This window comes from Ambystoma mexicanum, chromosome 3q, assembly GCF_040938575.1.
Source record: "Ambystoma mexicanum isolate Mex_15411 chromosome 3q, UKY_AmexF1_1, whole genome shotgun sequence".
Classification (NCBI taxonomy): Eukaryota; Metazoa; Chordata; class Amphibia; order Caudata; family Ambystomatidae; genus Ambystoma; species Ambystoma mexicanum.
The window spans coordinates 874,186,992-874,212,392 of record NC_090926.1 but is presented as its reverse complement, the minus strand read 5'-3'; the positions used below and the strand labels follow the sequence as shown (position 1 = coordinate 874,212,392).

The 25,401-nt window shown below is 43.9% G+C and overlaps 1 protein-coding gene across 4 annotated transcripts in view; it reads right to left on the bottom strand.

Annotated features, from left to right (window-relative positions):
• Window positions 1-1,800: 1,800 nt before the first annotated feature.
• Window positions 1,801-25,401, bottom strand: part of ZNF207 (zinc finger protein 207) — a 161,016-nt gene continuing 137,415 nt past the window's right edge. For 2 of the 4 annotated variants that reach the window (XM_069654988.1, XM_069654989.1), the window contains exons 8-10: window positions 14,116-14,358; window positions 11,209-11,386; window positions 4,629-4,907 (exon numbers count right to left, since the gene is read on the bottom strand). In XM_069654988.1, coding sequence (XP_069511089.1) covers window positions 4,747-4,907; window positions 11,209-11,386; window positions 14,116-14,358 — 582 coding nt within the window. In that variant the 3' untranslated portion in view covers window positions 4,629-4,746. Of the gene's footprint in view, window positions 4,908-11,208; window positions 11,387-14,115; window positions 14,359-15,080; window positions 15,174-25,401 lie in introns of all 4 variants that reach the window. The other 2 variants (XM_069654986.1, XM_069654987.1) reach the window with 2 other exon arrangements.

Here is a 25,401-nt window from a genome sequence, read left to right as displayed (position 1 = left end):
ACGCTGCACTGTTTTATCCACAAAAGCCTACGATTGCAGTATAGTTGATATGTAAAGCAGGCGGGACACTAAACACACTGAGAACGTGAAACTTCCCCAAATATGTTCATACAAACTGCCCTCAGTGCAGTCACCAAAATATTGATGACCACAAAGCCATAGACGCAGTCTTGAATGAAATAGAAGGCAGAAAAATGTAATTTAGGGCACCCACTAGAATTGGGGAATCATGTACACAAACATGGTTCCTATTACTGCAATAAGCAAGTAATTTAGTTAAGATATAATACTCCAGGCTAACCACTTAAGGCCAGAATATGCACAGCAATTGAATTAACAAGTCACAAATTGGTAAACTCAAGAAAGTAATCCACTTTTTGGGTGTGCGCAGAAACTCTACTTGAGGGGGTGGTGGTACTTTCGTATAGGTTAGGATCAAGAGCACAAAGCTTTCTTTACTTAGGAATGGCATCCACCAAGTTGCTGTGACTAGTGCACTTCCTACGAAGGAGAGTTACAAGCCTGGATGGTATGTCTACCATTCACACCCTCCCATTTGGCCCAGTGGCTTTGTGATGGTGGAACTAAGTTACAAGAGGATTATTAAAGATATCTAACCCGCTGACCACTAAATACACCTCCACCCCCATTTAGAGGCTTCATGAGATCTAGTAGAAATGTCACCATACAGCACAGTAATATGGGCGTAACCATTGTTCCCTGGGTTCTTCCAGTTCCATCATGCACCCTTCACCCACTTAAACCACATAGGTGCGTAATCTATTGCTGCCATCAACCCCAAGGAGCGAGGGGTAAAAGTTCCACAATGCTGTCATACCATGCAGCATAGGGAACTCAAAATCCAATTCAGGCTGTTAAATTCGGATCCAATAGGACAGTGAGCAACCCGGTACTTCATGCAGTGGGTGTGCCAACAATTTGCAGTGTAGAGAGCCAGGCCTAAACATATCTGAAGACTCCTTTAGTTGCTGGGGTAACCCACACCCTCCATTTTCTTTAACTGGTAGCCTAGCATGTTGGGGCAGGGAACTGTTACATTCACAGAGCCTAAGCACTGTGTCTGGCATACACTTTAAATGGCTGTGCATATGCATGGGAAACGGCCAATAAAGATGGGATTGCAACTTTGAGTTATATTTGAATTGAAACAAAGAAAATGTGTGCCAAGCAAAAGTCATATTCTAAGTTGGCAGCATTAACTAGCCAATGGTTGTCCAACTGATTGAACAGTGACACAGTCTTGCTATGACAAACATGTATTCATTACTACTCTAGATTTCCGTGCCAAGGAACAGAGGGGGGATACCCTTTTCATAATGCAACGCCATTTCAGCCTCAGGTTCCAAGGCAGTGTTGAACAGTTAGGAAATATAATTGACAAAATTCCCAAGAAGTCATATTGGAAGACATTCGTACAGATTGCAGAGTTACTCTCTAAATATTGCACTTGGTAAGATAAAAAGGCATGCAATTGAAACTCAAGTAAGCGAAATATCACAATTGTCATTTACCAATTACCATCAATATTTATGGGGTAAAGTGACCACAAAGATGACTGCACCACCAGAATAAGTTAAAAACACAAATCCGTCCATTTACTGCATCAGGCTCATCGTAGAAATCAAGGTGTCCCCTTGAGACGATCCATGCAATGAATTTGCACGACACGCAAAACTGAATGGCTTTAATGCCGGATAAGCAAGCTTTTGAAATCCAGGCACCACTTGTAATAACTTCAAATACATTTGCAAATAAATGCCCAGAAATGACAGGATGCTATTTAGTGGAGAAAGTAAATTTGTTTAATACGAACAAAGTTTCCTGCTCTTTATGACAGGCATAGGCAGCATCACAAAAATAATGCAATTGAAATGTAAATTAAATCGGGCAAGCACCAAGAACAAGTTCCAAGTCATTAAGGCCCCATGAATTAACATTTACCAAACATTTATTTAGCGGATCAACTAGTACAGTTTGCTTAAGCAGTCATTCAAACTGTAACTATCTCTTCATAAGGATGGCTGTGCAATGAGGATGTGTCTTGTGTAGAAAACCTGTTTTTCAAAATTACAAACTGCTTCCGGGACTACTTGAAATTGTGCAAAAGTAAAGCACAGAACTGTAGACTACTTAAATATAATTTAATTATTGAACGACAACTTGCAATGGGAGGATTACATTTAATTGCAGTTTGAAACTTCGAGGTCTCAGTGCTTTGAAATTATGCTACATCCACATTAAAATGCTTTTAAACAGATTAAAACATGCAATGTGAAGAAAACCTCTGACGCCTCATTTGCTAATTTTTATTGGAATACCCATAAAACTTTCCTAGGGGAAAATGTACAGCATGACCAGGTGAAAACTTAAATGTGTACTGAGGCTGCAGTACCCAACTAATGATCAGTTCCAGCAAATGTATTTTAATCCAAGGAAAACAAGCTCACGCTGCAACCCACAACGGCCAAATAGCAATTATAATTCTACGCATTATGCTTCAACATGGCTCTACATTCATTTGTTCAGATGTGGCAATATGTTGCACGAAAAGGAGTAACTTCCACCACACATAGCCATAGAATTACTGTTCCATTGAAATTGGTCAAATTAGCTGTAAAACGGATTTTATTCCTTAAAGCAAACCGTTTATGGGTTAAGCCATTGTGTGCGTAAAATTCCATGTAAATGGAAAAGCTGGATATAATGACAATGAATAATTGTGTTCAAATCATGATAGATTATCACTTGAGTAGCAAAGACAGTCTCATGAATTAAACAAGCTACTTCATGTGATTGAAGTAGGCCGAGAAGTAAACGTTTCTAGAAACTGGTTATGAAAATGAGATTTAATTTCCAATTGTTAAGTTTAATACATATGCCAAAGATGAACATTAATGCAGAGCCAAATCTACCAAAATAAAGCCTACTTTAAGTTAAATTGAAGGACTTTCACCAAACTTGCTGCAAGTTTGGGGACATAAATATCCAACAGCCATAAAGCTGTGAAAGCCTCCATAATGAATAAAATAAATCCCACTTGCCTCAGACTGAACAGGGCAACACTGAGACTCTGCCTCAGCCTGTCCTAGGGCAGTGCTATAGGAAGAAGAAAAATGTTTATTTTAGAATACATCTCTAAATTGTACCCAAATGAAAGACATGCATTTCAAATGAACACAATTCCAATGATGAAGCAACTTCTCAATTACACCGCCACAATTCTGAGGCGTACTGGGGGCTCTGATGGAACAACATTTAGCTGAAACAGTGGAATATATGCATCATACGGTATCCACAACCAATGCAATGAAGCCCAAACAAAGCATAAATGCACTGCTCAGAAAAATCTAAAAACAAGAGAACTAGCAGTTAGAACATTCAATTACACAGCCTAAGTGGCAATTCGCTAACTGTACATATTTGCATGACTATGAAAGAGCTGGTTACCAAATGTATAAGAATTACATTTTAGAAATTGCAACATTCATGTTAGCTTCTATAATCTGGTTTCTTTAATCACCACGATTGTAGTAGACCCTGCTTTTTCAATTTGGAAAAAAAGGTAGCAGACACGTATCTGTGCTCTTGTTGCAAAAGTAGCCTGAAAGGAAAGCTTAGCTGAAACAAAGGTAGATTCAGGGTCTCTCCTGGGAAGTACTGCTGGTGACACACTTTGGCCCATTAGAGTACATCCATGTTTTCAGTACGGTCTGAACCAAAAAGACCAGAGTGAATGTTAACAACACAAACACGACCAGAGGTTTTGTATTGGGGTACAGTTCAGGTTTTAGCAATAGGTTTAATGCTTTGGCTCATCCGAGCAGATACTAACCACGGGTAAAAGGTACAATTTTCCACATTAGTGCGCAAGTAATTCAACAGGGATGAACGCCTGGGTAGACAAAACATGTCCAATATGGAGTATAGTCTTCTGAGCAAAATGTGTCTCCTGGAGTCAGTTGTAAGTATCTAGATCGTTATATTCAAATACACAACCATGCAACTAAAGAGACTTACTGATCAAACAAAACAGAAACAGCACCAGTTAAGGATGCATTGTTAAGTACAAATCTGTAGCATGCATCCGTACAAACCTTTCAGGCACTGGTCCTACATCTGGTCACGAATAAAAAGGCATCATATTTTTTGCTCCTTTTATTACAATGATGTTCATTACAGTACAGAAGGTCACATGACCATGGGTCAGCATATAACCTCCCCCCAGCAACAGGAGAAATCTAAATACATTAAATATTGTTACACATTTGGAATCAATGTACAGGTAGTTGCAAACAGCTAAAGCCCTCACCAAGCTCTGTTGGGGACATGAAGTCCAACAGCACACTAAGTGCTGTGAGGGCACCACTTTACAAATAGCAACATAATGTCACAGAACTTGCCTTTAAGATGGTATGTTCATGTAATTCTGCGCCTTCACAATTTAACGAACCATATTTACTATACTTCACGTCTAAAAACCTAGATGAAACATGAAAAAGAAGCCATACAGTATAAATTGCAACACTAGCAAAAGTTCGTTATTCAAAATAAAAAAAAATTCCCCACCCCCCCCCCCCAGTAAAATATGAATGTCCAATAGTTCCAGGTTTACGTGGGAAGATAGTTTAATGTCACAATGAAGCTTTAATTGACGGACGCTTGGGTTTATTAACAGCACAAGATAAAAGGTTTAATCTCCAAACCTATTCAGATAGTGACGCAACCTCAATATCGGCCACTTTGCGACATTACAGGTGGTCGCATGCCCATCGGAGGTCGAGGTGGTCCACCGGGGTACTGTGGCACCATTGGATGTCCTTGTCCATATGGAGGCATACCCCCATGATGATATCCCTGCATACCCTGGTGAGGGCCACCATACTGACCTACAAAAACAAAATTGAAAAAGTAAATGTCATGAAGCATTTTGCTCACATATGCATTGAATACTATTTGCAATTTTTTTTCACACCAGCATATTTTACACTGCACAATGAGGTTCCCGATAGCAGTGAGGTACAAGCAGCTCTACTAATGCCAGTTGTAACTGGAAAAATACCAAATGTTTACCTCAATTTAGAATTTAACCTCAAGGAAACTCACATAATCACTGCAACCACCTTCAAAGCACACCCAAGCACATGCTCAACACAGCAATACAAGCAGCAGATAATGCAGACCTAATCACTATTTACTTGAGCAGTGCCCTTCGAACATTTAATGCAAAGCCCCCACTTAAAGAAAAATGAAAATTGGTTGGCCTACACTACTCCCGAGACCAACAAATAAATGCCATTTCTATTGCAACAAGTATAGCAAGCTGGTAGTTTAGTAGCGGGGGAATTAACTTAATGCAGTACTGGTAATAAGGGTGACATGTAGCCCAGTCCCCTGCCACATAGCAAGACATGTTTAGTGCTGCAGTGCAAGTTTCCCTTGCAGACAATCGGGACAACATAAATGACAGCAGTGTAAGCTTTCAACACAGATGAAAGCGATACAGGGTGACAGCAGCAGGTGAATCTGGTATTTCCCAAATGGACGGAATACCAAATTTACTGAATTTTTGGTCTAACTCTTTAGGTATTAGTTAATTCGTATTAAATATAGGTGTGGGATAAAGGAATAGGTTAAGGTAGGGGGAAGTGGATTGGGGTCTCCCCGCACTATTTAAAATGTATTTTTTAGTGCAGTAATTTCTCCAGGTGGTTAATTTTTTGCGATCAATTCACAGTAATCTGGGAAATCATCCCTCACAGCTCAAGCAGTGCAGGCGTCGCACAAAAAATCTACAGCAGTGCAAACTCCAATTGCACGCAGACAAGTTCGGTTGAATTGTGCACGAATAAAACCTGCACTGCAGTCTTTTGTGCTGTCAATTCAAATTTGTTCTCCAATCGGTCTCTGTTCTTGGTCTTCTTATCTTCAGTTTCACATGCCCACTTTTAAGTAACTGCATTCTACTACATCATTCTTCATCTTTCAACGTCCTGGTTTCCTATTCTATCAGCCTCTACCAATCTATAGAGGCTGAAAGATGGAAGACCGACTATTTGCCAACTGTTATATTTGTTCTTTGTTAGGACAGTTTTTCTAAAGTCCAACTAAGGGCTTCACAAAAACATACATCCGAGGCAGTACATAAGTTCCACTTTTAGTATAAGGCTGTACCACCTGAGACAGGTAGCACGGACAGCAGCCAGGCTCATCTTCGGAGGGTGAGAGGGCTATAGATCAATTGTAGCATACATGTTGGAGAATTCTCAGAAAAGTGCAAATTCTCTTCTACCTTCGAGACCCCCAAGCTCTTTTTGCTGGAGTTTAGGACTTAATTTTTAACCTGGAGATTGAGTTTTCGCCCACTCATGTATTCATTGATTTGAACACTTCCTTTTGGTTTTGGAGTCTGACAAACTCCATAGACCTCTTTATACAGCGTGACAGCACCTTAGTGCAGTGGCACAGGGAAGTCTCAGATTTCCCGAAGATTTTTATAAAATACCTGCTCTTGGTTAAAATACTATTTCCAGGAGCAGAAGTGAAATTGACTTTACACTTGTAACTTTCTAGACCCAGCAAACACCATCTTACAATCGGGTGCTGGAGGGGTTACTTCGTATCCCCTTGGTCTAGTTTCTCATGTAACATTTTTATGTTACCCTTTCTACAAATAATGGCTGGTGGCAGTGGTTTACATTTTCCTACCATTGTGTGTTTCTACCAAGGGCTGCAATTGCAGCTGCAGTAAAGCACCACTGGGTGCCCTTTTTGTCAAAATGACCCTGGTTGCCTTTATTAAAAAAGGTCCTTCGAGATTTACTCTGCGTGCCAAACTAAGTTTGGTCACTTTGTTCGTTTTGTCGTTCACAATAGTGAAGCCCACCTCTGGCTCCAGCCTGTCTGGCAGGGGAGGAAGTGAGGAAGGTAGCTGAAACTCCATGCTTCCTTGGTTACAGGAATGCACCCAAAGGTGACTGGGCGTCTGGCGGTACCTGCTGTGGAAGTGACAGCCAGGCTGCGACTGATGGGAGAAATCTTTATAAAAAGGTGAGGTCTTTTGCATGGAAGGCAGAGTCGACCACTGGACAAAGGAATCTGAAGAATAACTTGGAGGAGACACTTGCTGGTTTGCCTGGTGAAGTCCTGCTGCAGTGCTGAAGCTCCGAATTCGCCTCAACTAGAAAAAGCCCTGCAAAGGACGACTGGTCCCCTTGGGTTGGTGGGACCAATCCACCCCAAGACAAACTCATCTGGAAATCCTCTCGGAGCTGGCTGTACTTCCATTGCTGCTGCAGGAACGGATTGCCAGGGGAAGGAACAGAATAGTGTCGATTTAAGTCGGACCCAAGCTCCAAGAAGATACTCGACTCCCACGAACCAGCACTGACCAAGCCTGAGCCACCTCAGAGTTCTGGACCACAGAAGAACGGAAAGTCCTTGGGTATCCGAGAGCCGCAGTGGTGCTATTCGCAAGAAGCTGAAACTGAAGTGCCACTGATCTGAAGTTTAGCCATTGCTGCAGTCGACTTCAATTTGTAGTGCAGGAGTCTCCAGACGTCCTCGTCCCCACGACCAAGTACATGATCTGCCATACTACAACAGGAACAGAAGCCAGCTGTAACAAATTTCTTCCAACCCAAGGTACTGTAAGCTAAGGGGTACTTGTGTAGCCTTGCTAGCTCTCAGTTGAGACTTGTCTTGGTTGCTTTGGGCATAGTAGTTTGCAGCTCTGCCCTTTACAAGCCTCCCAGCTTGTGGCCCAACAGTGATTCCATTTTCTACAAAGATGTCTAAAACATTGTGCAAGACTTTACTTACCTTCAAGAAGTGCTTCAGCTCTCCTACACTTTTGCTTATTTGACATTGCTTGTCCTGGTTCCCTAAAAGACTCTAACCTCGGACTTTGTGCTTTAACTATCCCTCCAAAGTGTCACATTATATAACTTCTGTAGCTGGGAAAGGGTTACATTGCATTGGGGGTTCAAAAGTACTTCCCTGCTTAAGAATATTTGTTAACCATCGTTTTATTCCCCAAACGTTTCATTTTCACACCAAACTCAGTATTGCTTCAAATGTACCAGTGATATATCAATATCCTAGTTATTTAAGTCGCCTCAGGGTGTAGGAAGTGTGCCATTCCAAATGGGTATCTGATTTATTGAAATATATCAGCGTTATATATTTTGCTCCCTTCTAAGGAAGGCTTATTCAATTGACTGTTCAATCGAGAAACCTTGAGTGTGTTTATTTGGAGGCTTGTAACTGTGAAACTGTTACAACCCTACAGCTCACATCGATCCCTCTTGAGATAAGCCTGGCTGCTCAGTCACTACCAACTTTATACCAAAGGTTGGGTTAACTATTGCCAAGAGGGCAAGGCTGGTGCAGTCACCCATAGGGTACTGCATACAATCTTGCCTAAGGAAAAAGTTACTTACCTGTAACTGTTCTCTAGCATGGGTCTGGCAAGGATTCACATGCTCATGAATACTGCCCTTCAGGCTGGGAATCCTCTAAAAGAAAAATCAGTTTCGTTTCTGAACTGTCTTCCCCCCCCCCCCGAACAACCAATCACTGAGCTCTGGTCATACTGCCCCTAGCCAATGACTGCCCACTACCCAAGCCCCTCTGGCAGCTATCTTCAGATTTGGTAGCATGTAAAGGGGCACTAGGACCAAGAGAAAAGCCGCAAGTGCCAGGGAAAGGAACACCAGATGGTGGATTGCTTTTAAGTTGAACCCCAGCGCCAGGAAGATCCTCCGGGCTTCTCTGAAGCAGGACTGACCAAGCCTGAGCCACCTCAAAGTGCTGGACCCCAGAAGCAAGGAAAGTCTGAGGTGGTATCCGAGAACGCAGTGTTGCCATTTGCTGTCAGACGAGAGGAGCTGAAACACTGAAGAACTGCTGAATCGAAGTTTGCCCATTGCTGCCGCTGACCTTCCTATGCAGAGAGCAGGAGTCCCCAGACGTCCTCTCTTGTCCCCACGACTGAGGCTCTGGAACAGGACCTGCAGAGCTGTACAGGAACAGAAGCCAGCGGGAACCATTTCTTCTAACCAGAGGTACTGTAAAGTCTAAGAACTCTTGTTGAGTAGCCTTACTTGCTCTCAGTTGAGACCAGGCTTTGTTACCTTGCAGAGTTGCTAAAGCTTCGCCCCTCACAAGCTTCCCAGCTTGTGGTCCTTCAAGTGTAATATTTTCAACAAACATTTCTACAAACTTTTTGCAAGACTTTTTACCTACCTGCAAAGAAGATCTTCAGCTCCCCTGGACATTGTGCAATTAATATTGGCTGTCCTGGCTCCCTGAAAAACTCCTTTACCCCAGTCTTTGCCCCCCAACCCCTCCCAAGAAAAGGCTTAATCTTTGACATTGGAAGGATTTTAAAGTACTTACTGGTTCATGAATCATTTGTTAACCTTGGTTTTATTCCTTTATTCTTTTTTACACTAAACTCAGTATTGCTCGAAACGTACCAGTGTCCTCAAGTCACCTGAGGGTGTAGGAAGTGTCTGGGTGCCATCCCCAATGGGTATCATCCGATTTAGAGAAACCATGATATATATCTCCCTTCTGAGGAGGTTTATACAACAGTGAAATCAATTCATAATTGTTTTATCACAAAACCTTGAGTGTAAGTGTTTATGGTATCAGGTAATAATATAGGAGTATCGGAGAGGTGGGCACCACAAGTTCTTTTCTTTGCTTCAATTGAATGTACAAATTTCTCATTCAGTATCAGATAATATTGATTTTAACCTGGAGCTGCCAGTTCAAACCTAGTCCTATAGCACAAGGACCTTGATAAACTGCCAGGCAGAATGTATATTGATGGCAAAATATGATCGCCCAACACAGTATATTGTGTATCCACAATTATATAAAAACGGGAATGTGAATAAACATTCCTGGCTAAAACTATACAGATACAACTGACTTTTTTGATTTAATTAGATTAATATATTGAAAAAGAAATTGAACCTTTTGGAAAATTTGCAGCCCTATAGAGGGGGCAACTGAGATGCGCCAGTTATAATAAGGCAGAGTTGCCTTGTTTTTTTGTTTTCAGTTTATCAGGTAATAATATCCCATATATATGGTTGCCGTAAATATCGCCGTGAAAATGTTGTGGCAATATTATTTGGGTGACCATATATATGGGGACTGGGGCAAAAAAAATTATTAAAAAAAAATCTTACAAAATATAACGTTTGGGGTTGCGGGGGTGTCCCCCGCATGTTCCATGCAATAATATCGCCAGAAAAAACGGCCATTTCTCGGCGATATTTTTGCATGGCGAGATTTTTGCGGCGACATTACTACATAGAACCGTGTTTATATGAATAACTGCTACTGTTGCAATGTTACTGCTCTCATTGACCCCTCTTGTGATGAGCCTGGCTGCTCAGCCACACTAACAAACTGTGTAGTTCAGACTTCTACTGAAGGTTGGGTCCCTATTGCCAGGTAATCAAGGTTGCTGTAGTCTTCCAAAGGATACTGCACACAATGTTGCTCAACACTGGCTGACTAAGGTACTGTGTGATGAAGTTATGATTTGTGATTGGCGGCTGTGTTCTCACTGCTTTCTATAGGGAATAAAAAAAACAGACTCACTGACCTGGTCTACTGTTGAAACTTTCAATAATCATAAAGTGCTATTATGCCAACAGCTCGGTAAAAACAGCTTACCATGGGACCAGGAGAAGGGGCATCACCCTGAACCAGAGAGGCCAAAGGTCTGAAGTGCCCAACACAAGCATCCCAGATAAGGTCATGAAGGTCATGGGGGCCAGGGATCAGACTCAGGGAAAACTGTTCATGAACTCAGTCATGAAAAATAAAGTGTTTCAAAAGATAGTCACAGCCTTTGTCCTCTGACAGAAAACCTTCAATGATGTAATTCAAATTGGGCAACTTTTCTATTTGTTTAAGATATATGGTTTAAGTTATATTTTTTCCCTTTATAGGGTTAAAGGAGAAAGAAAGTTGCGTCTATAGCTTCTCCAGCAATACAATATTAGTAGAGAAAGCAACTTACCAAGAGCAGTCATGGTGTGCAAAAATCACAAACCACATTAAGACTACATTGCAGCTATCGCATTAGACAGATTAAGCAACCCCACGTTTATCATGTGGATAAAGAAAATATAAAGCCAAACATGGGTGAAAAGGAAAGCAATTTACCGTGCTGTGGTGGCATCTGATGCCTCATCCCTTGCTGTTGGGGAGAGATTCCTTGCTGCTGTGGCTGCATCATACCCCCCATTGGTCTAACCGGTTGATTACCCATGTTACCCATAGGGGCCTGAGTGGGCCGAGGAAGAGTCCGTTGATATTTAGGTAACTGTGCTCTTCTTTCTTCCTGTAATACATTTCAATAATTCATATTAGTCTAAAGAAATGTCACAATCCATACACAACTGGTGAGCAGTATGAAGTTACATCAAAACTGGTGCTCGGTTGTAAAGCTCTGCATGAACTTCCGATCAAACAGCAGTAACAATGAAACTGATATCAAAAAGGCAAAGAACCACAAATTAATGCCCACTCCCATTAAAGAAAGCTCCCATTAAAGAACTTATCACTGTACAGAATATAGAACCCCATGAAACTATGCAAATAAATGGAAATTGACAGAATTTGGCAAACTATTTTAGTGATCCACATAAATCCTTTAATTCCGCCCCATTAAACATGCATTTAGAATAAATTTACATATGCGTGAAAACAGAAGTGTTACACCTGGAGGCCTCCAAATACGCTTTTCAGAACTGGCCAGTGTGTAACAAGTTTGCATTGGACTGCAGATATTTTATTTCATTGCAAACCCCTGCATACTGCGCCCTATACACAGTCAAATGTATTAACCAAGCAATCTGAAAACGATAACCCCCCACTGCAGTCCGGTAAAGTTTAAAATTACAAGTATTGAAGCAAGAGTTCTAAAAAACGAATCCGGTCTTTCCAGGCGTCACACAAAAATACTTGTGGCCGTCACTGTTTAATATTGCGGCTTTGACACCACTTTTCATACATGCCAACTTGGCAAGTTGGTCTTTGTTCTCACTATTCTGGGACTTGTAGTCACGTATTTTGCCCATTATAAACCAATGACTTCAAAACCCAAGAAAGCAACGTTAATAACTAGCATCTCCCAACTAACTTGTCATGCGTGCACTACTGTGCTATGCAGTGTCAATATGGACTGGCAAATTCAACTAAAGAGAATTAAAGACCGAGGGGGAAGAACGAGAACGCTTGAGGAAGGAGTGAAATATTGGTGAGGAAACAAATTGTAATCTTTGCCTCATTTTGTGATACGGGCCCCAATTGTTAACAAAAGTAAAAACCAAAACTGTCTTTTCAAGCGAGGCCCGACAAAATGTCCCAATCTAAAATAACTAACCGCTCATTTGATTATTTACGAAGACTTGTAGAAACAAGAAAATAGCATAAACAGGTGGACAAGTCGAACGCTATCCTGAGCAGGTACAGTGCTGCCACTGGCAAAAGTTCATGAGTGATCATGGAGGCGCCATTAAACCTGCCGTTAACATTTACATACTCAAAGCACATCAAGCAGATATACCACCTAGCCAAAATCTTAGACATTACAGGAAACTCCTTGGACTACATAAGAGTACATACACAATCCCACAAAATTGCAATGAAACCAGTCTTGTACTGGGCTAGTCTATGGTGCACTCTCGTGAAGTAGAGAGAAGATCTGCTGATTTGAGACAAGAGGGTTGGCACAGATTGCCATGGTGTAGCTACATAAAATAAGGAGGACCACCACAGAACCTTAACAGACGACCCAAATCATATTAGTAACAAATCCGAAGAAGAGCAATTGAGTATATCCAGACCGTCAATTATTCAACAGTTATCACCACAAGGTTACGAAGCATGTCCATTATGCTAAAGCTATACATACACTTTTCTTTAAGCTTGGATCCGACATCCTACCACTGGCTACCTGCACCTACAAAGGGGATCTTACACCAACAGACTTCTGCCCTCATTTTATCGGCACTAGGGAAACTGAAATCCATGTTTTACTCCTCTGTCCCACCAACAAAAAGGTTGCAAATGCAACATCTAAAACTAATATGAAATGCAGCTGGGATTCCCAGTGTTAATACAGCGGTAACAGCGTGTAAAAAAAAAAAACATTTAGCATTAGTCCATGCAGTGGCGACCTTGTTTTTCCTGGCATGGATTTTAAGCATTACATAATTAGGACCACTGATTTTTTTTTGTTGCTAAAAAATCAGTTTCAAGGCATTTTTTTATTATTCCAAAAAACATAGTAAGCCACACTGCAGAAACCCTGTCATGGCACTGAAATGTTTTTATACTTTGTATTCATACTTCTGGCTTGCAACGTTTCAATTTTTTAACATGTATAACAGCAGTCTTCCAAAAAAAAAAATACAGCCATGTGGTGCTTGCTACGACAAGTTCTACATTTTGTCAGTGCAGTTAATAGGAATGCCAATACTAAAATATGGAACAACAACGTGCTGTGTAATTTCTGCCGAGATGCACGCGTGACCAACAGGTCATGGATCTCAGAATTTGAGCAAGAAAACAGACTAACCAGACTAACGTTTTAACTATAGAAAATGTCCGTTTACAAAAAGCATTCGATTAGGCACTATACAAAAAATGCACTTTGCTTGCCAAACACAACTGGACTCAATTGGTTGAACTTTAAATGGGCCTTCAGCAGACATTCAATCAATAATAAGGCATAATAGAAGCTGTAGGTATGCATATTTTCCAATGGCAGACACCCATTTTAATAACCATCAAAACCAGGGGCAGAACAGATCCTAAATCGGAGACAACTCCGGTTCAAAGATTAGTGTTACTACTTGGTGGACATTAAGATTTACAGTTAAAACATGCAGAGTTAATTACATTAGTAGAACATACAACTGAGAAGTCTGCAGCTGGTAAAATGTATAGATAAAATAAATGCATTAGGTCACATACCAATGCGCCATAACTGAAGAGGGTGTGGCATAGAGAACACATTTAATCCCAATCTAATCCGGATTTAAGCATGCATTTATCAAAACTTACCAGTGATATATCCTCATCAGGGTGGATCAACTTACTAGTTGCACCGATTGTTGTAAGGGTAGCGGGCTTACTTGTTATCGAAGCAGCCGGTTTGGCTGCAGTGCTGTTTGTTGTGCTAGTGGTTGAAATTGTTGACTGTGTATAGGCAGGGAATGTGGGTTTGGGTTGTTCCGTAGTTGTTGAATGAACACTGTGCAATGGTTTGAAGTCTGTGCCAACTGGTCCAGGGACAGAGGACTGTGCCTGTGAAATAAAAAACATCCTTTACAAAACAACTTCACAGTAAGGCAAGAAATACATAAAAAGTGAACATTGATGTAAGAAAGCTGTAACTGAAAAAAGCATAAGCAAAACTGCACACGTCTATTGCCATTACTTAACATTCCAAAATATTAAAAATTAAACATTGTGAAATGTTAGTAACTAATAGAAAAGTAGCCAAGAATCAGAAGGAAAAAACGGGGGGGCGAGAAACCCTAACATCTAGTTATTTTAGATTTGGGGTCTTGTCCTGATTACTAACCTAGGCTTTAATCTCATTACAGGCAGTCTTTGCAAGTGATATTGCAAAACCTGTCCAAAACCGAGCTAAGCAGCTACTGGGAATTGTATCATCAGAAACGCACATGGTTTGAGAGATATTCCAGTGCTTTAGGAGTCAGTTTTGGGTTTTACGATAAAGAAAAGTTAACTGGTTTGGTTGTATAATAAGTAGACTGAAGACAGCACGGCATGCATCAAGCCAACCACTTCCCACTAATGTGCATGTTGCTTGCATGCTCTTAACCCTTTGGAAAACACAAAAATGCAATATTGTAGAATATCCATGGCTTGCAGGGCACGCAAGTTAATGAAATGCAGCAATTTATTTTCTGATCAATCGTGTTATTTTACACAAAAGACTAGTGAGTCCGAAAGGGTTAATATGTGAAGCAATATTTTATACACTACAGCTTCCTGCGTACTTGAGTTGCACTAGGAAACAGAGCTTTAGAAGGTGCAGATGGGTTTTCTGAATTGGATTGAGTTGCACTTGAGCTTGTGACAGGCGTCCCGATCTGTAGCATAAGAGAAAGCGAACAATGAAGTCCAGGACAAATGATTGGCATTGGCCAAGAGTTCACTGAAAGCAATTGAAAGTCAGACGCACACGCCAGTTTAAAAACTCACATTCTCAGTACAGAGTGTGCACTCGTGGAACAATGCACACATGCTGGAAAAGAAGGGTGCAGGCTCAGACAATCAGTTGTAAAGTCCTACATCGCTTTGTCTAGATTTACATTCTACCGAGATATCAAGCAGAGAATGAAGGGCAATCTCTCCAGATTCAGAAGCATTTCAAATTAATGGCTGCAGCGAGTGCCGGTCTCCAGTACCCTTACAAGTAAAACTGAATTAAATCTTCATAAAAAGTCTACAACTTCAGGACAGACTGCACAGCACCAAGCAAGCAATGCTTAACACCTCAGCTGGTTTCACTGACGTTTGTGAAAATAGCTGGCTGGGAGGTTTGCTTATGGATCTTCGGTGGAAACCATGTATTGAGAACGTTTTACAGAGGGATCCTAACAAACATTGAATAGACTGCACGAAAACGGAGCAAATAGGACATTAGAGGTTTCTTGAGACACGCTTGATACCATGAAGGAAGTCTTTAGTGGGGGAGGGTGTGGACCCGAGTTCTGCTGCCTTCAGCTTGCCAGATGTTGGAATATAGCTACCATCATCCCCAACCGTCAATTATGAGGATCATAGGAGTCTATAAAAAATATCTGGTGAGATGCAGATTGCAGCCACTGCCCCCAACCGCCCCCCACGACAACTATGACATCTGTTTGACCACTGGCGTATTCAAATGGATGGCAGGGCTGAAAGTCACCAATTCCAGAATAGAGGAGGTTTGAGGAAGTATCAGCAAGTGGTTTATGTATAAGAGACTTCGGTGCAATGCTGATAACCAGGAATCTGTTTTATAAAAGAAAACCTCAAAAGTACATTTCAAAATGACCATTACATCACCATAAATAAGAAAAAAAAAAAACAATTCACAGCAGGTGTATACACACTAGAAGGTGCATTCCAAGGTAAAAAAAAATTGAAAACATTATCTTGGAAATTCTTAGCTCGCAATGTCTATGCAAACCCAGCCCCCACCCCCACACCCGATGGACTTTTCAATGCAGGATCTGTGACTGATTTCTAGTCCGACAGGTTTTTTTTGGGGGGGGGGGGAATTCTTTTGCAGTCTCTGCCATTCTGAGCTAGTTTGGTCAGTGCCTATGGTGCAGGGAGCCTTCCACCCATTCTCCCACCTTTATATACATGGCAAAACAAGCCCCTTAAGTTTAGTGCTGCACGGACGCATTGTGTCCTTTTCAGCAAGATACTTCGACAAAACCCAAACAGGCAGGTTGCAGTGTACTGATGGTGCAGTACTTACTGTAACAGCATTTCTGATTGTATCTGCTTAGATTCACATGCTGTGCATATAGTCCGAAATCCAGTGGTAACCGCAGAGTATTGCATCTTGTCTGTCGTCGGCATGTCTGTAACACTATCCCTATTGTGACATGTAGTGTACCCCAAAACCCTCACGCGCCGAGGTCCCTCCGATTGTATTTCTTCTGCCATGAGGGAGCCCAAGGCTATGAATGAGTACATAAAGAGAAATTAGTAAGACGTCTATGTTCCTTCCACCCTGAGTGGGGAGGTAGGGAGGGTGCATGTGAATCTAAGCAGATACAATCAGAAATGCTATTACAGTAAGTAATGCATGTCTGATGCTTGTGAATCTGCTTAGAATCACATGCTGTGCATAGACTAGCGAGATTTGGAAGTGGGTTGTGAGAAGGAACAGTAAAGAAAAGATGTCTTAATACTGCTTGTCCCACCTGAGAATCAGACCTAGAATGAGTGTCTAGGCAACAGTGTTTTGTAAAGGTGTGTACATAACTCCAGGTTGCCCTTCTCTTCCAGCTGCCACTGATACGAAAAATTGGTTTGTTTTCCTCAGTGGTTTAGTTCTTTCCAGGTAGAACATGACTTCCCTGCGCACATTTAGTGTGTGTAGGCTTTTTTCGGCCATGCTAGTGGGATCCGGGAAAAAGGGAGGTAGTTCAATCGACTGGTTCACATGGAACTTCAATATGAATTTAAGTGCAAATCTGGGGTGCGTGCGCAGAACTACCTTATCCCTGTGGACTGTAACAAAGGGGTCTAGGACAGAAAGTGCCTGTAGTTCGCCAACCCTTCTGATAGAAGTGATAGCCACTAGAAAGGACGTTTTATAAATCAGGTCCTTTAGACTGGCTTTATGCATAGACTCAAAGGGAGGTCCCATGAGCCTGGTCAAAACCACATTTAGGGCCCCACCCAGGAACTTGGTAAGAAATGGAAAGATAAATCCTCTTAACCCCTTCCATAAAGGCCTTAATCACCGGTATTTTCCACCACAAAACTTTGTTGTGATGTGGTGTAGGCCGACGGTGCAGCCAGATGAACCTTTAGGGAATTGACGACTAACCCAGTGTCCAACAGATGTGTTAGGTATAGCACAGTGTGTGGGTGAGCAATTGATGGGATTGACACCCTTGGAATTACACCAGATGTTTCCATTTGCTGGCATAGCAATAACGTGTGTTCGGTTTCCTAGCTTCCCCGAGTAGGTCCATGCACCTCTGAGGGAGCTGTAGGTGACCAAACTATGACCTCAGGAGCCAAGCTGCCAAGTTCAGCGTTTGTGGGCATGGGTGTAGGGTCTACCCCTTGTCCTGAGACATGTCGTATGGGCAGGGTAGTTTAACTGGTGGGGAGAGGGACATTTCCATCAGATGAGCAAACAGGGTTGGCAGGCCCACATGGGGGCCACCAGTTAACTGGTTCCAGGTGCATCTTGTGCTCTATCTTTTTGAGAAGGGGAGTCAGCAGGGTGGGTGCCGGGGAGATTTAGGGGGCGGAAGAGTAGACAAATTTCCCCGACCATGTTATCCAGAGACCGTTCCCCCTGGATCGGTTCTGGGAGTACCTGGAGGCGTAGTCTTGGCATTGGGTGTTTTCCTGAGTTACGAACAGGTCGATCTCTGGGAAGCCTCATTCTGCGAAGACATTAGACACAATATCTTCGTGCAGACGCCATTCGTATTCTTCTGGCAGAGGAAAATCTCTGCTGAGCACGTCTGCTTTAAGATGGAGTTCCCTGGAACACGTTGGAACAAACATCTTGTGTCTGAGAGCCCATATCCAAATGTTTTGGGACAGCTTAGATAGCCCTCGAGTGCGAGTGCCCAGTTTGTTCAGGTAATACATGGCCATAGTGCTGTCTGTAATAATCAGCACTGTCTTCCCTTCCAGTTGCATCTGAAAGGCCTTTAGTGCTTTGAACACTGCTAATAGCTCCAGTAATTTATATGGTTAGATGCTACTTGAGGGGACCACACTCCATGTGCTGTCTGAAGCAGGTGAGCCCCTCACCCTGTAAGAGATGCGTTTGTCGTGAGAGTGGCTTCCACTGCAGGGGTGGTGAAGGTCTTCCCTTAAAGAGGTTCTCTTGACCACCACTGCAGAGAGAACGAGGGCTGGTGAGACAACCAAGATCTTCCTATTGTCCGCTGGCCTGACACCACTGGCTGTTGAGCCACTCTTGCAAGGGACGCATGCGCAGCTGCGTGTGGGGAACCAAGTATATGCACGCCGCCATCATTCCTAGCAAGCGCATGGCTTTGCGCAACATCACCACCCGACTGGCTACATATTGAGGAATCTGAAAAAGCATGTTCTGAACCCACTCGTTGGAGGGGGACGACGAGAGTCTTCCGTCTGAATTAGAGCTCCCAGAAATTGTTTTGTTTGACTGGTGACTAGACTGGATTTCTTCTTGTTGATTGAGAAACCCAGACTGAAGAGAAGATCTGTTTTTTGGGTGTTCGAAAAACGTGTTGAATGAGTCCCCCGTATAAAATGTGTTGAATGAGTCCCCCGTGCTGAGCCAGTCATCGAGGTAAAGGGTAAACTGGGACGGATAGTCTGGGGAGGTGTGCTGCAGCCACTGCCAGGACCTTGGTAAACACCCTTGGCGCTGAGGCAATGCCAAACGTGAGTACCTTGAATTGGTAATGCCTGTCCTCTATCATGAACCTTAGATATTTCCTGTGTGCTGGCAACATTGAAATATGACAGTATGCATTTTTCATGTCCAATGTTGCCATTTAGTCCTCGTTTCTGCACTGGGATCACTTCCTGTAGTGTTACCATGCTAAATATATGGGGTTTTATGAACTTGTTCCCTGGGCGCAGGTCTAGAACAGGGCGCATGGTGAGGTCCTTCTTGGGGTACAAGGAAGTACACTGAATAAATATCCGTGTTTACCTGAATAGGGACGGCTTCTATGGCGTCCTTTCCCAGCAGCACTTCCACCTCTTGGATCAGGATCGCCAGATGGTCCGGTGAAAGGCGCCGTGAACGCAGCGGTCTGAATTGTGGAGGTCAGGCGAATTCCATGCAGTACCCGTGGGCGACCGTCTTTAAGACCCACTGGTCTGAAGTTATCCCCTCCCATGCCGTGAGGAAAGATGTGAATCGCCCCCCCCGACTGGGGTGACATGGGAGGGGACCAGGATCTGGTGGTCATTTTTTTTTAACAGAGGTTGCGGCTCCTCTGGGATTGGGACCTCTGCCGTGTCGCTGACCCCTTGAAGGGTAGTATGCGGGGCTTCCTGAAGTTTGTCCGGTGTTGAAATTCCCCGTGCCACAGTAGTTTTGACCAGCACAGGACTGCCCTCGAAAGGACTGCCAAGAAAGGGTGGGGCGGAGGTGGGGGGTTTGTGTGATCTGTTGCAAAGAGTCATGCTCTTTCTTAGCTGTTTCCAAGGCCTCATCAACTGCTTTCCCGAAGAGGTTAGCTTCCTCAATAGGCTTATTGATGAGGCTTGCGTCTCTGGTTTAAACCCTGAAGTACGCAGCCAAGCATGCCTTTTGAGTAGGGTCCCTTGGACCAGAGACCTGCCTGCTGTTTCAGCCATGTCCAGGGTGTTTTTTTTTAAAACATTTATTAATTTTCAGCAAACAAACCAAACTTGCAGTACATATTATATCATCTTTGATTTATATCAAATAATATCTACTGCTTCCCCGGTGCCCTCCCACCCCTCAAGCCTACTCTCCTACGCATTCTGTTTCTTCATCTTGCACCTGGAGTCCTTCTCCCATGTTCTGGGCTGGGTCCCGATCGCTAGGCCAGTCTTGCTAGTATTGTGGCTAGTAAATATTTCCAAGCTGTCAAGGTTTCAGCTTCCTTCTCCCCACCAGAATTTCTAGCTTCCTGCCGTACTGCAGTTTCAGCATCTGCCCATTTCTGTAGGTCTTTCCACCACACTTCAATTCTATGACTGCAAATTGCTTTCCATCCCATAGCGACTTTGCGCTTCGCAAGTACATATACCAAATCTTTTAATTTGCTAACATGCTTATGTTTACATGGTCTGGGGAACCCTCCTATCAGGCATGCCCACACTGTTTCTAACATTATCTTAATCCCCTTTTTTTCCCAGCCTATGTGCTACTTCACCCCTGAATCTGTCAATTACTGGGCACGCCCAAAACATATGCACCATTCCAGCATTCTCCTCGTCACATTTGGGGCATGCTCGTCTTCCTGCGTTTTTAAATTTGGCTTTCCTCTGGGATGTCATAAGCTCTATGGGTGACAATTGTATCTGTTGCAACTTTGCATTCCTTGACACTTTATGGTACCCTTGGGCCCTTTCGCACATCCAGTCATAGGGGCACCCACTTCCTCCTCCCAATCCTGCCTCAGTTGTACCATGTCCACTTTGGACATCTCATATTCTAGATATCTCATGCCCTCCTTCTGATATGTCATGTCTAATGTGGCATCCGGTTGATCTTCTAGTACTATTTCAGACCATGGCTTTAATCTGACGCACCATCCCCTGGTACGTGATATATTGTCTAGTATGTAACCCCGTTTACTCCACTAGCCTCTCAAATTCTGTAATCCTCCCCTCTTGCCATATGTCTCCCATAGTTGCTATCCCTACTGGTTCCCAATACTTCCTGATCATCCTCATTAGCTGGCTTGCTTTTCCCGCCAGCGCAACTAGTGGCACCTGCGGGGAACAAAGGGATGGATTCTCCATTACCTGACAGGCCTTGTGCCATATTTCCCACCCCAAAAACTTCTTCGGACGGTCCCTCATATCTGCTTTGGGCAGCCACATCATTTATTGTAGGAAGAATGGGGCACATTCCAGCCTAAACAGCCTAGATTCTGAGGTTGGATCTTCTGATAACCAGACCCTGGACACAAATGGATAACTTGTCTTCCCTCGATTACAAAAGAGAAGCTTAGATTGGACCTCTTGGAGACCTTCCTGGAGCAGGTTCCACTGAGCGTCAGCATAACTTGTCAATAGTGTGTATTGTCAATAGTGTGTATTTGCTATCGCGTAGTGCATGCGGCAGCCAAGTTGACTTGTTTGCCTAGAGCATACAGTCTCTTGGATTCCTTGTTCGGAGGTGCCTCCCCAGTGGCAAGGGGTACCCCTGCCCTTTTTTGAGTGGTAGTCACTGCCAACGAGTCTTGGATGGCAGGCCCTCCAATGTATAGAGGGTCGGAAGGAGAAGGGCGAAACTGCCCCACTCTTGGGTTCACTGCCTGGGTTTGAGCTGGTGATACCAAGGAGGGGGCCAACCTTCTGATGGAGTTAAGGAGGGGGGATGGCTTGGCTAGATGGAGGCTTCTCCTTAAGGATATACTCTACAAAATCTTGCTCAGGTACAGCCTCGAGTAGAGATCTGAAAGTGTTCAGCTGTTTTTTTCAACAGAGTTGATGGCCATTTGGTCATCTACAGGTGAGGCCTGGTGAGCCGGGGTGGACGAGGGGGGAATCCATACACAAAACATCTGTGTCCTGATCTTGCTGTGGCAGTATCCATGGGTCCGTTCCTTCCTGCTGGGTTTCTTCCCAATTGTCTGCGATACCCTGCTGTTCCTCTTCATAATTCTGTAGAAATGAAGCTTCTTCCTCTTCATTGTAAATCTCCCTACAAGTGTCCATGTGGACAATGTCTTCCTGCTGTATGGGGACAAAAGGCTGATCTTGATAATGAAAAGAAAATTGAAGGTTAGGCTCTACACGAGACCTTTTCGGGGATGGATGATCAGAAAAACGGATAATCTTCTCCAGCCGATCCATGCACCCTTTGAATTTCTCTAGTCCATTGGGAGGATCCAGGCGGACCTACGGGTGGAAAAACTTAGTCTTCCGCCCTACGGCGCCGAAAGAGTCTTAGGGTGTCGGAAAGAGACTCTTGGCCATCTTCATAAGTATTGTGAGAATCAGGACCCCAAACCACTTAAGATTTTTTGTGGCTTGCCCCTTGGTTTTAGGCGGAACTGGGTTAAGACCCACCGCCGCCATAATCCTCTCGATGCTGTCTTCGATAGTCACCGAACCAGCGTAAGATAATTGCTCAGATGGTCTATTGGTAGGTATATTAACCTCCACAATGCTAGAGGGCCTAGCGGTCGGATTTTCAACTAGAGGCCTGTCGTAGCTTTTGGGCCTACCGCGGCCTACGGGGCCGTTGCAGTGTCGGATTTCAGCGCTTCAACGTGTGAAGTTTTTGGAGTAGCGCCCTTATTTTTGATTGCCCAGTCGCAAGACGCGGATGCGGGGAAGGGTTTGGATCTGCCCGATCCGAGGAAACAGTCAAAATGTTCGGTGGCCCGGTTGGCGCTTTCACCTTTTTCAACGAAGATGTCGAAACTGGTGTAGGGGTGGTCTTCTCAGTGTGATGCGTTTGTACGCCCCCGTCACCGGGTGTTGTCCCTGAAGCGAGACCAGAGTCAGGCCTTAAAGGGTCGGGGATGGGCGTTGCGGACCTAGAAGTGTCCACCTCGAGGTCTAACACATCCGCAACGGATGTTTGGTCATCTGAGGTGCCCCCCCGTCACTCTTAGTGTGTGTGGCGGTGGGGGTTCCACCTGCAACATACCGTACACGGCCAACCGCTTTACACAGCGCTCCTTAAGGGTCTTAGGCTGAAGGACAAGCCGCACACCGATTTTCATTGTGCTCTAAGGGGAAACCGGCGTTGCACGTCCTGTGTTCGTCCTTCCAAGGATCTCTGACCCTACACTTAGGGCAGAACCTAAAAAAGGAGTCCTTTCCATAGCCAAAGGGGAAGATGACCAGACCAAAAGGGGAAGAGGGGAAAGGAGGAAAGACCTACCGAAAATATGGCCACCCCCACCCCACTCTCCCTACTGTAAAGGTTGAACAGAGGGCCCGACCAAGTGGAAAATCCACCGCCGTAGACGAATCCCCAGCGGTCGAAGATGTTCTTGTGACCGAAGGGACTTAAACAGGGAATAACCGACAAGTCGGTATAAGAAACAATGTCTCTTCTGTAAGAGCTCCGCTATAGGGCGACAAGTTATCTGGGTGGAAAAAACAAGCCGAGGGACCTCGGCGCGTGAGGGATTTTGGGTACACTACACATCATGATAGGGATAGTGTTACAGACACGCATATGCAGACGTCCCCTTTCGGTCCCCGGAAGACTAGATGCAATACTCCTTGGTCATCACTGGATGTCGGACTATATGCACAGCATGTGATTCTAAGCAGATTAACAAGCATCAGAAACTCTGTTTACAGTCTTCCTGCCCCGCAGTCCGGAGTGGGCATTTAAGATCATGAATGTTTGCTGTGTTCCTGCAAAAGGAAGCCCAGTCAGTGCTATGAGTCCAAATCTAGAGTTTTTTTACTGGGCAGATGAGTAGCTAGCGGTCCACTATTGGACAACCAATACCCGTTTTAATGTTGCAGGTCCCTTCCATTTGAGGGCCAATGTTTCTCCCAACCTGAATGTAGGATACAAAGGAGCAGAAGATGTGGACCACTGGAGCAAAGTTTCAAACATGGTGGGGTGCCCAAGGATTGCTGCTATGACCAGCATAGACTGACAACCAACGTGTTGCAAAGCTCTTTCAATTTGACAGACCTGGAAGAGATGCCCCCCTCACTTGGGACTGTCTGCACAACCAGAATGGTGACCCGATTGGCTTTCCTTGCATCCTGGAGCTCTGAAGAGTCAGATACAGGACTGCATCCTCCTGGTACCAGACTGAACTTGTGAAAAGACACCATCTAGCCTTGGCACTAAATCTGCAAGCATCATGGTCAACTTGCTGCTCTTCACTGCCGTCTGAAACGACATTCAACACCATGGCCTTGTGAAGGCCAGAAACTGCAGCTTGATATGTATCCAGTGTTTGTATGGTGCCTACTGTCACTGGAATGACCCTGAAGTGCTGTTGTGGATGTACGCTCTTCAGAAGACACGAGTCTGAGCAGACCCAAATGAAAGGAGCAGTACAATGCGTGAAAAATATTTGTTGCCAAATCTGTGATAAGCAGAGATGACCAGGTGAAAGCAATTGTTTATTTTTATAGTCATGCAGCACAAATTGCAAAGGCATAAGGAAGAGTGCTGCGTCAGTGACTGAAAGCTAAACAAAGTTTTTGAGACTCGGCTGTATTCTATGGGTTGCAGCGAGAGGGGGCGAGGGTGATTTAAGAAGCCAGTCGCTGCACAGGGTAACTGTCTACAGTTGAGGGCTCTGCTGTACGTTCTATGCAGGAAACCTGCCTCAATGGTCAACATGCAGTCTACTTGCGAAGTCCATGCACAGGTGTAATAACATACCACCAGCGCAAGTCCGGTTGTCTGTACCATCTCGAGTAGAAAATATTAGGATGGCTTCAAGCGAGGTGGTAGTGTATAGACACCAATTGGAAATTCGAGCTGTCATCCGAACCATTGCCAGACTCGTGGAGTATCTGGTCCTGTAGACCAAAACCACTTGCTAATAATGATCTCAATCACCCATCTACCCCAGACCCCTGGTTGTTGGATTCCCGGCATGTGAAGTTCTGCCTGCCTAGTCCATATGGTTTGGCGTAGTGGGTGAAACTGGTGGAGGAAGAGTACCCACAATATATACTAGGGAGTGAAAGGTCACGGAAAGGCTCCAAAGTCCGGAGGGTCCAACAAAAAGAGTAGCTTATGTTGAGACTAATTAAATGCCAGCACGAGAGGGCTCCGTACATTCAGCTAACAGGTGGGCTCAGGGAAAGGCTAGAAAGGGTTGTTGGGAGAGTGGGTCATTCTCTGGCTCTAGTTGAGTGACAAGGTTAGAAATGAGTAGGTAGGAGGCAGATTGATTGTGTGAGGGGGCGTTGGGTGTGCAGAGAGATTGT